At 38.4% G+C, this 12260-nt stretch overlaps 1 protein-coding gene across 3 annotated transcripts in view; it reads right to left on the reverse strand.

The window, feature by feature from the left end:
- Nbas (NBAS subunit of NRZ tethering complex) overlaps positions 1–12260 on the reverse strand; it is a 330311-nt gene that overhangs the window by 105120 nt on the left and 212931 nt on the right. For all 3 annotated transcript variants that reach the window (XM_058578372.1, XM_046441292.2, XM_046441291.2), the window contains 2 exons: positions 10389–10465; positions 9867–10004 (listed from right to left, as the gene is read on the reverse strand). In XM_058578372.1, coding sequence (XP_058434355.1) covers positions 9867–10004; positions 10389–10465 — 215 coding nt within the window. The remainder of the gene's footprint in view (positions 1–9866; positions 10005–10388; positions 10466–12260) is intronic.

Here is a 12260-nt window from a genome sequence, read left to right on the forward strand (position 1 = left end):
AGCAAATCAGGGAAAAACAACTTAGAATTTACTTTTGGTTCTCTGAAATGCACTCCTAATTATAGTAAGCTGTCAGCATGTCTAATGTGTGAAAACCATTATTTTGAGCTACACAGGAGATTTGTCAATGTCGAGTCTATATCACCAAACCTAGCCTAACAGTTTTTCTCTTGATCCTATTAAGGAATAATCTGGGAGTGTGGATAAAAAACCAATTAAAGAAACCTTGAATTCCAGCAGGTAAACTTGTGTAAAAATCAAGCTTATATTTAAATTTTCTCTACCTCTATGCATACTCTGAGTCCTACTTTCAAAAATAACAGATGAAAAGAGCTTGATTTGAATACTAACACTATCATAGTAAGACATGGGAACATCTTTCATTCATTTAATAATTTTTGTGCACCTTCTATGTACCAAGTGATAAGCCCCTTTTCTCTAGAAATAGTCTATTAAGAAACAATCAATATGCAGCAAAATGAAAATAAACCCTTATCTCTCATCATGCACAAAACTCAAATCAAAGTGGATCAAGGACCTAGGAATTAGACCAGAGACCCTGCACCTAATAGAGGAAAAAATAGGCCCAAATCTTCATTATGTTGGATTAGGCCCTGACTTCCTTAACAAGACTTCTAAAATGCAAGAAATAAAATTAAGAATAAATGGAATGGACTCAAAATAAAAAGCTTCTTCTCAGCAAAAGAAACAATGAGGTGAAGAGAGAGTCTACATTTTGGGAGCCAATATTTGTCACATGCACATCAGAGCACTAATATCCAGGATATAAAAAGAACTCAAAACACTTAACACCAAAAAAGCAAACAACCCAATCAATTAATGGGCTAAGAAGCTGAACAGACACTTCTCAGAAGATATACATTTGATCAACAATTATGAAAAAATGTTCAACATCTCTAGTAATTAGAGAAATGTAAATCAAAACTACTCTAAGACTTCATTTCATGCCAGTCAAAAATGGCAGTTAACAAGAACACAGACAACAATAAATGTTGGTGAGGATGTGGGAGAAAAGTGGTAGGACTGAATATTGGTGCAACCAATCTGGAAAGCAGTATGGAGATTCCTTAGAAAATTTGGAATGGAACCACCATTTGACCCATGTGTACTTCCTCGGTCTATACCCAAAAGACTTAAAATCAGCTACTACAGTAACACAGCCACATCAATGTTTATAGCAGCTGAATTCACAATAGCTAAACTGTGGAACCTATCCAGATGCCCATCAATAGATGAATGGATAAAGAAACTGATACACACACAATGAAATATTACTCAGCATTAAGAGAGAATAAAATTATGGCATTTGCAAGTAAACGGATGAAGTTGGAGTATATCATGCTAAGTGAAGTAAGCCAATCTTCCCCCCCAAAAAAAACAAAGGCAGAATGTTCTGATAAATGGATGCTGATCCATAATTGGGGGGGGGGCGGGCAGCATAGGAAAAATGGAGGGAGGGGAAGGGAGTGGGCATGGAAGCAGGAAAGACGGTGTATTGAGATGGACATCATTATCCTAGGTATAACTACACATATGGTACGACGCTACATTGTGTACAACCAGAGAAATGAAAAGGGTGCTGCTGCAATTGTGTACAATGAATCAAAATAAATTCTGCTGTCATACATACCTAATTAAAAGAAATAAGTTTTTTTTTTTTTTTTTTTTTTTTTAAAGGAAAGGGATGGGACCAAAGTACCCAAAGGTCATAAACAAATATGGAAAAAAAAAGAAGCAAATAATTGCAAATATCAGAACACAAGTAAGCACAGGTACTATGGGAATACGGAAGTGTGGGACTTGGGCAAGTGTCTAAGAGTTCTCCTTGTAAGAGGTTAACATGAATGCTAATTACTCAGGTGTCAGTAGTAAAATAGTCAACAGGAATACTAATTCCAGAAAAGGCTAGAATATGTGCTAAGGCCTTCATAAGCAGATAGAGGCAGAAAGAAAGATGAAGTGAATAAACCACATCTAACTGCAATTAGTTAGCTATTTGGGAACCAACTGTCTATAACAGTATTTCCGGCAATGGATATAAGCAAAGGGGATCCAATGCCTCTGCTCTTAGGGAGACTACGGCTGACATCAACCATTTCCTCCCCTTTCTACCTGTTGACTGAACCCTTTGGAGTATCACCCTGAAGCCATCATGGGCACAGTCTCCTCTGTAGTTTTCTGGTACAGGGATGTGGCTCATGGGCCAGCTAGCCCATCCACACCTGCTTTGTATTCCATCATAAGGGGGGTGGTGTACACACTTGGCACTTCAACTCAGTAGTAAGACATCTTATTTCTATTCTCCTTACATTCTCATACAATTTATTACACAAATTCCAAGGCAAAGAGGAGAGCAAAGCTACAAAATGGCAGCACTCAGCAATAGTAAGCATAATTATTGCTACTAATATTTATGCAGCTCTCACCCAGAAAGAAAGTTTTGAGTCTCCACATAAAACCTGCACATTCATATGTGACAAAAAGGATGGATGAAATCTCCTTTTGCCAATAAATAAAATGTCAGGGTATGGTGAAATAAGCAGACATGCAGAAGCTAGCGGACGAGTGACCTTGTGCAAGTTACTTAACAACTATGAACTGGCAGTAATAACACAGCTTCCAGGGTTGTGAGAACATATAATATACATGCTCTTATATATTTATTATAGGAATCAAGTCTGGCAAGATGTAGGCAATTACAAAAAAAATGAAGAGAATGATGGAACTTGCTAAGAGGCATTTAACACACACACACAAGCACTCTCTTTAATTGTACCTCTATTATATAATTTACATTGCCTTCTCTTAACATTAGAGCATCTGGAGAGTAGAGACCACGTGTACTTCATACATTCACCTTTTCCAGAACACAGTGTTGTGCATGCACCAGGTAGATGGTGAAGTTGGGCACACTGAGCTGGCTTTTTTACTTTTTAGTATTTTTTTTTTAGTTGTAGTTGGACACATACCTTTTGTGTAGTGCTGAGGATAGAAACCAGGGCCTCGCACATGCTAGGCAAGCTCTCTACCGCTGAGCCATAACCCCAGCCCCCTGAGCTGGCTTTTAAGTCAGTAGTTCTAGTTCATATTCCCATACATAGCTCCCTCACTGAATAGAGGCAATTTGGAATTACTTCCTATCTGCTTCCTCGCCTATAAAAGAATATCAGTAAACACACCCTCCTTGTGGTTCGCTGGGAGGCAATAATAAAGGACCCTGCTCCCCACTATTCTATGAAAGTAAACTGGACTCAGAGCTTACTCTCAAAGAATTACAAACCACTGATTGACAACAATGTACACATAAGCAATTCACAGAAGACATCTGAATACAAGCTCATTACAGAACCACAAGCCAAGAGTCCTGGGAACTCCAAGGAGGGAGCAATTGATTCACTCTCGATCTTCTGGTGCTCAGTTTCCTCAGATGGAAAAACGAGCTTCACCAAATGATCACCTTTCTAAGACTAAAATCCTATGAACGTAACAAGAATTCAATCATTAAAATAAAATAAACCCTTGTAAATCCCTCCAGGTGTGGAAACGAGGAAGCTCTACAACTCTTTTATTCCTCCACTAATATTCAGAACAGATTTGTTGAAAAATATAATTTTTCAGACCCGCAAATTATATCCAAAAGATTCCCACAGTTTAAACAACTTTAATCTCTTCTCCTTCACTTAAGTAGAAACTGTCTAGCTCCTCTATGAGTAATTTTTATTTCATAGACTTTGTACAAATTTATTCACTATCCCCAAGAAATATTTAAGAACAAAAATCTAATATTTCAATGGAACAGTCCTAGTGGTAAATATACATGTACTGAGCCTTGGTTATTACCAAGAACCTCTTAAGACAGTTGTCTCTTAATATCATCTCTGTTTGAAAGACCTATATTCTCAGCAGAATACAACAGACACTAGTATGGCAATATGTAAATCAATGGATGTGTAACTGATGTGATTCTGCAATCTGTATATGGGGTAAAAATGGGAGCTCATAACCCACTTGAATCAAATTGTGAAATATGATATATCAAGAACTATGTAATGTTTTGAACAGCCAACAATAAAAAATTTAAAAAAAAAGATATTTATCCTTAAGTCAGTATGCATGTATCAGAAATTAAAAGTTTCTTATATGTTCAAATAATATCAAAACCTACAAAATCAATAATAAAATCATTCTAATCTAAAAAAAAAAGACCTATATTCTTCTCTAAGTAGAAGAACACTATTTTAGAATCATGAACAAGAAAAGCACTTTCAATTACCTGTCTGATATGCTTCCTTTTGAGATTATCTTATGGAGGTGAACAGGGTTATTCCTTTAATTCTCTGACAGCAGGCTTCCAATGGCTGACAATTTATGGATTAATAAGTATTTTTTAAGTGCATAGGAAGGTTTTCAGGTACTTCAATTTATGGTGTAAAATAATACTAAGGAGAAAAGATAGTTTCTCACCAAGGCTTCTAAGTAAAATTAGGTATGAGGGGAATCAAAGAATTGGAAGCAAAGGCCTAGATTGCTCGTATTTCCCTCCTAAGCATCTAGTTTTCCTCTTCAAGAGTTCTCATAAGAAATAAGACTGGATGGATAAGCATGTAGTAAGTCCTAGCTACCTCTGCCAGTTATTTTATTATTGCCACAATCTCTTTCTACCTCTCTCTTCCCTCAAGGAATTTGGTTATGATTGCTTCAAACATTCAATCCAAATTTTACTAAAAATTTCCCCCGAGCTTGTATCACCACTTTTCTTAAAATAATTCAAGAATCCCCTCTTAACCCAGTACTTCAGCTCACACATCCACGCACTACCCAAGTGCACAGCATCTCAAGCTTCTGAAGCATTCCATAAGATTCTCACTCAACCCTCACAGCAACCAGCAGTGAGAGGGGAACAACTGGTCCTATTTCCCCAGATATCCACTCTGCACTTGAGGCACCTACAGCTGTAGTCTTGCAGCTGGCTCCTTGGCCTCCCGTCACTGCTTCCACACCAACTGACCAGGTCTCCACGAGTGTTCTACTTGGCCTCATACTGGCCGTCACTCAAGGGTCTCTGGTGTATACAGCACATTTAAACTTCTGTTCCTCTTGTCCTCTCCCAAGACAATGACATGATTCATAAGATGCTGATTCCCAAGTATGAAAGTTTTAGTCCCCGAGAAGATTGTGAAGGACTGCATAGGTAGCTTTGAAATATTCAGTATTCACAATGATATTGCAAAACTTCACAGTAAAGACTAATAGCATAAAAACCATCAGGAATTTAAAAAGTAAAGTGTGAAGAGTTAGATTAGTTTATACCCCCCCCCCCAAAAAAAAATCTGGCAATGCAGTTCTTCAGGGTTTTGAATAAAATTTATTTATTTAAAGAATATGGTCAAATCGCTGTAAAAACAAAATATACATAAATATTCGTGACAACATAATGCTCAATGATTTGGTAATATTTTTCAGGAAGTTTTATTCAGGTGGTACATTTCCGCTTTAGGACTGTTATTTTGCTTGAGATAATTTTCTACTTAGTATTTTCATTTAGTAACTTAAAAAAACACATTTTAGAAATAGTCTACCAAAAAGCTTTGAATTTCATCACTGCTGTGTTTGCTTCCCTAGCCTATAAACTAAAAAATTTGTTTCCATTTTCATCTTTTGAAAACTTAAAGACTTAAAAGAATGCTAGAAAGATTGTATTTGAAGATACATTTATAATAACTATAAAGGTGAGCTGTAAGTGAACAAAAGATCAAGGTATAGTACAATATGCATGGTTTACTCATATTCACCTAAAAATTTTTGTATAAATATGTATAGCCATAAAATGTTTTTTAATAGATACAAAAAAGAAACACTAACTATTGTATATCATTTTAACCACTTGCATGTTTTGGTCATGTGCGTATCATTTCTTTAATATAAAAATAAGTTAATTAGGGCAAAGGTTAGTAGAGAAAATGATTTCCTACTGACCATTTGCCAATCATCATCATATAAAACCACAAAGAAAAATGCAGGTGAGGTGCACTGTCCCCAAAGATCCTCTCACAAAGCTGCCAAGTTCCAAGGCCTCTGTGGCTGGCTCAGGACGATGCTGCCCTGCATGATGCCCAGGCTTGGTACCAGAACTCCTGCACATTCTATCAACCTCAGTTAGCATCCCCACAGCACATAACGACAGGGATGGAAAGAGAAAATGTGAAAAGACTGTGGAATGAGAAACAAGCTGAACTGACAACTGAGTGAAAGCTAAGCTCCACTGGGTGTTATTATGCGTAGGCAACAAATTGAAACCACTTTGATTTCAATTTCCAAGATGATTCATCAGGAGTTTGTCATATTTAATTCCAAACTCAGCAGTGCTGTTTTATGCAGAGGAAGATGCTGAAAAGAGTCAAATAATGAGGCATCAGGCAGTCAACAGAAAACTCTTATGTTCTTCAAACATCCAGCTATTATACCTACCTGTACTTCCTTTCAACCCTAGAGGTTCAGGACTCAAAACCACAAATCTGAAAGCTTAAAGAGCTTCCTGACACTCAGTTGATATGATTCCTGAAGTTATTCACTTGCCAATTAATGGTCACTTTTTAACTACAGTGTCCTGGGGACACAGGGGGCAGTGGTATTCCTACACTCAAATAAGGTAAGATGCACATCAATTATAATATCCCAAAAGAACTACTTGCCTGGGGCACATGCAAACAGCAGAGAGGGGGAAAAGGCCGGTGTCTGTGGTGGAGGCAAGGAAGGCAGCACCTGTGGGCTGACTCATCCATATAGAGTGTGGAAGAAGCGGGTAGCTTGCAGTACAGGTTGTATATGCGTGCACAGAGGCACACAGAAGGATTTAAATGCAGAGAAATAAAAGTTTTGAACAGCTAAACATAGGCTTCAAAAGAGGTTGCATCAGGAAAGCACCTGGAAGGGCAAGGCAGAGCCAGCCAGTTCACTGAGGATCTTATCTGTCACTTACAGGAGCTGCGGTTTTACCTCCAGACTCAGAACTACTCATGAAAATAGCCTGCTAGAAATCACCCACACACTAGCATGCCAGAGAGATCACTCAGCTCCACAAAAAGTGACGCTGCCTCCTTTGCCACAAAGCCAGAGTGGCAGCACATCCAAGCAACAGGCTGGGAAAGCCTGGAGTCAGAGCTCTCAATGACAGGACAGTGCTTTCCACCAGAGCACCTAGAGAAGTCGCCACAGTTTTCTGAATCACTGTCTCCAGAGAAGATTCCTTTTCTGTAAAATGGGATTGCTCAAAGGATCAAAGACCAGAATGAATGTGGAAAAAAACAACTTAAAAGAGTCAAGTACCTCTTCAGGGTTAGTTTTATATTTGTACTGTCCATTGGCAACTCCAGCAAACTTGCTCCTAAACTAACTGTTGCTGTCACAGCCCTTTCTGACATCTTTCTTGGCCAGAGAGAAGGGCCCCCACATAGCCATTAACAAAGGCTGACCACAGTCTGCATGTATATAACTTTTCTCCAGGGTCAGGCAAGTCCTCTAGGCCTTGAATTTTATATAGTAAAATTTAAACATCAACTCAAATACCTTACAAGAAATAATACAGTACGTATGACAGAAAAGTGACCCTTCTGTGCCTTTGGTCCTGCTTATTCCTGTCTGGAATGTTCTTCCCTCAGGTATCTGCACAGTATTGCTTATGTCCCCTTTTCTTTAGTCAAAGTCATCTTCTCAACTGAGGCCTTTCCAGACCCTATTTAAATAGTATTTTTCACACATGCACATCCCAGCTTCTTCTACTTCACTTTGCTTTTGTTTTAGTACCTATTTGATTCACCTCTTCTGTTTATGATGCCTTTAGAATGTAATTCCTAAAAGGGGGAGGGCTCACTATGCTTCGTTCACTCTTGCTTCTTCCAGAACACTTCCTGGCACAGAGCAATCACAAGATAAATATTTGATGAATACAACAATATGTAAATTCAATTATCTTGTATGTGCTGTAGAATTACCTATGAATTTTCAGTCACCTACCCAGTAAACATTTTTCTATTTATATTCCAGGTCCTGCTCTATGCATTGGGAAACCCAATAAAGAAAGACAAATGCTATCCTCAAATAGCTCATTATCCAGTGAGATGAAAAGGAAAAACTCAAAAACTAGCATACATGTGCCAAGACAGAGGCAAGTATAAGGCAGTGCCAAAGCACACGGAGTCCCCTCACCCTAGGAGTACTGAAGAAAGCTATACTGGTCAGGCACCTACCAAGTAGCTTAGCAAAGGCATGGTGGGAAAAGCACTTTGGGCAGAGAGTACAACATGCCTGAAGACAGGAAAATGAAGGAAGAACACAAAGTGATGTGTAAGAGGCAGACATGAGTTTAGGTAAAGAAATGAGACTGAATTAGGGTGAGGACATGAGGTAGAGAGGAAAAGAAATGGAGAGGCACTAAATCTCCTCACTCTCTTAACACGTCTCTCTAGAAATTTTTGCATATCTTCTTGCTGCCACTCTAATCCACAGCTCCTATGACTCCTTTACATGCACAGACAGTGAGTGCCGAGGTCACTGAGGTCAGGCACCAAGCCAGTAGGAGAGGGTGGCAAGTACAAGATGCTCTAGGAGATCAACAATCTAGCTGACTGGTGTTCTTTCAATTCTCTATATTCAAGAAAGGTACAGCAAGCACCATGCACGAAGTAGTAGCTTTATATAAATGACATAAATTGAAATGAAAGAGAAAGACCTCATTTCAGCACATGCTTTCCACTGAGATAATTCAATCAGATATATTTTGAGAACCTGACCTTCTGGGGGGGAAAAAAAATCAAGTTTTCAAGTGAAATAAGTAACTGAACAAAGTAGCAACTATTAAAAAAAAATCAAATTCCCCCAATAAAGTCATACATCAACTGAGTAAAAGAAGAAAACATTCCTATTTCGTAGCCAAACACAATCATGATAATAAAACTATGCCTAAGAACAATGCACACCAAATGATGACCGTGTCCTTGGGAGACTAAACTGTGGTGGGTAGCACACCAGCTGTCCCTCTTCTCTTAAATAAAAACTGATTCAAAAGGAATGTGTTCAGACACTTGGAGTAAGAATTCTTAGATTCGTTCTGGATGACTGTGGCAGGTAAGTTATTGTCTGCTTTAGGTCAAGAAAGGACAATCTTCCCTCAATAAAATTTGGATCGTAGACTGTGCGTCTAGTGGATTTGAAAGTTTACTTATCTAGTCTTTAAGTACTTATTTTCTTAAACTAATCCAATATAAAAAGTAGATCATTTCCTAATGCTGATCTTTAAAACTTGTCTATACAAGGAAACTTGGATGGCTATAACTTCCCATAAGCATCTGTTAAAACTTTTGTATCTACAAAAGGTACATATATCTTGAGTCATAGTTAGATACTTCTGCTCAGAAATTAACAATTTTTTTTTTTTTTAAGGAATAACATGTTTCAACATTCTATCTATACAATTACTATTGTCATACCTCTGGCTTTAAAATAAATGAAAGTACAATATGGCTCAAAATATTACATGGTCTACTTTATTAGATAGCCATCTTCCTTTGAAACAGTGAATTAAAAAGCCCATTCTTCATTTAGCCTCTCCTAATTAAGCACTTAGAAAATAAATGAAAGATAAGTTAGGGAAAAGAATTGATATTCATAATAAATATCAGAAGCTCTACCTCTTACTGATACCTGGAAACGCAACTGTGTCTAACAAAAAAGGCAAGGCCTGTCTGCCACTTGGAAGCATTTGGGATACAAAGGGAAAAAACATGCTTTGACTATTCTAGGAATGCTTGAACTTTCTCATCAATAACATGGGAAACATGAGGACTCACCCTGTACAGCGGGTGGCACTTGTCCCTGAAACATGGAGCCAGTCGGGCATAGATCTGCAGGCTGTAGTAATAGGCTGCTAGCTGGAGAGACAATGCCGAGTGGGACTGCTTTTCAAAGCACCTGTTAGCATCTAACACCTAGGAAGGGACAAGATATAATTAACTCAGTTGAAAGAAAATTAAAGAGATCATTTAAATTGTTCCATTTCTAGTCACTGCCCTGGATTTTGATAAAGTTCTTATCCCACCAACTCCAACTGCTGGGCAACCTAACGTGATAATATGAAAACTCAGAAGGTACTATGAAACAGATCCCATGCATGTAAAAGTGTATTTAAATATCACCACTTAAGCTACATTGTAGGAGTCACTGTCTGGATACTGACTAGGGTCCTTTCAGCACTTAAGAAACACCAGAAGGAAATGGCATATTTATAAACGATTTTACTGATAAAAATCTCCAATACAGATTTTCTGTTTACTCACTTTTAAGTACTTCTTTAATGGAAAAGGTAGGCTTACCTGTGGTAAGGCAAGGAGGTATGCAAGAGCCAAGGTCATATCATTTGGCAAAGCGTCACTTGCCAGCTGCAAAAGAACTAAATGCAGAGAAAAAAAATGCATGATTGAGCTTGAGGATCCATAAGACATCCACAGTCACTAAGTGTCATGGTTTGAGCCCTAGTGATTGCAACAGATACTTAGTTTAGGAGGACTCTTTAAGAACTTTCATGAAAATCTATTCAGCACCATCTAAACTGATCACATGAAACCATTAGATAGCCAGGTACAGTAGTGCACACTTGTAATCCCAGCAGCTCGGGAGGCTGAGGCAGGAAGATTGCAAGTTCAAAGTCAGCTCAGCAAAAGAGGCACTAAGCAACTCAAGTGAGACCCTGTCTCTAAACAAAATACAAAATAGGGATGGGGATGTGGCTCAGTAGCCAAGTGCCCCCGAGTTCAACCCCCAGTAGGAGGGGGAGGGGGAAACACTGAATAATAATCTTGCCTAACTGGAGGAAACAAGTATGCCATCGGTCACATACACCAGGAAATCCTGTCAGGGTGACTGCTGCAGTCTGAGTGTAAAGATGCCAGTAAGCGTGGCGGTAAAGACCCAGGCCATGCTGTATGATCATGTACATTAAAGACAGCTACTATGGAGGGTTATGATATGAGTACAGTGCAGTCAAACAGCTCTGAGAATACAAATGTAGGATAAATCTTTTGATTACTATAACCCGATTTTGTTCCTTCCAACAACACTTCTCTTCACACTCCACAAAAAGAACACCAGTCTTGTGCTTTGCTTACGAGTTTGTTGGTGTGGACTTTCCCTACCTGCTTATCATTTGGGTATAACTATAGGTCAAAATTTCAAAATACTGGAAATATTTACATAAAAAATTACAGTGGCCCTATAAAATACATGAGCATAGCATTTTAGAATTCTTAAAGCTAATCTAGATCTTAATCTAGACAAAATTTGATGATTTAAACAATAATTAGATTATGTAACAAGAATATGCTTAGTGTCTGTGCAATTCTTTCCCAAACCCATAACTCCAGTCTAATCATAAGAAAATCAGACAAAGCCAGATTGAGGCAAAATTCTTACAGGATGCCTGGCTGGTTTTCCTTGAGACTACTGAAGGCATGAAAAACAAAACTGAAAAGCTGTCATAGAACAAAGGCAACTGGGGAGATGAGACAAAGAAATGCAGTGTAGTTCCCTGGATTGACTCCTGGAGCAGAAGGAGGACATTAATGGAAAAACTTATGAAATCCAAAGAAGAGTGGCTCCAAGCACTCACTGAAGGCTTTTGTTCTCTCTGGAACCCTCTGTACCCAGGACTGTGGTACTCCTGCATGGAGGGGAGCAGGTTGCCTTCCTTCCCTTTCCAAACTTTCCCAACTCATTTCTCTCCCAAAGCACCTACTTATGACTCTCACATCAGCAGGCAATGCAGCGTGCCAACCCTTCCCCCCCACTGCCACTCCCTTCATCCTTGAGCTCAATTTTTACTAATAGAATTTTTATTTGGAAAAAAAAAAGTGTCACCAAACAATAACTCTGTTACTGTATCCCATAAGATAAGTGAAAGAAAGAGCAATTGCAACAAAAGCATTCCAACAATCTTCTCTCAAGAGCCTGACAGCAGGACTATTCAACCTACTTCACCTAGTTTTTTTTCCCACTTCCATCTTAATATTATTTAGATATTTTCATTCTTCAAGCATAAAAACAGACAGTTTTCAAAAAGTATATCTGAACCCATTTATCCAAATTAGGACCATCTCTTCAAAGGAGTCCCTATTTCAGGTAGCTGCTCTCCAGCTCCTTTCTTTCTTAGAGTTGTGGTTAGACCCAATCTCAGACCCACCTGGGAAATT

The sequence above is a fragment of the Marmota monax genome, unplaced genomic scaffold (genome assembly GCF_021218885.2).
Source record: "Marmota monax isolate L192 unplaced genomic scaffold, Marmota_monax_Labrador192_F-V1.1 WCK01_AAM20220418_F8-fsc00010, whole genome shotgun sequence".
NCBI lineage: Eukaryota > Metazoa > Chordata > Mammalia > Rodentia > Sciuridae > Marmota > Marmota monax.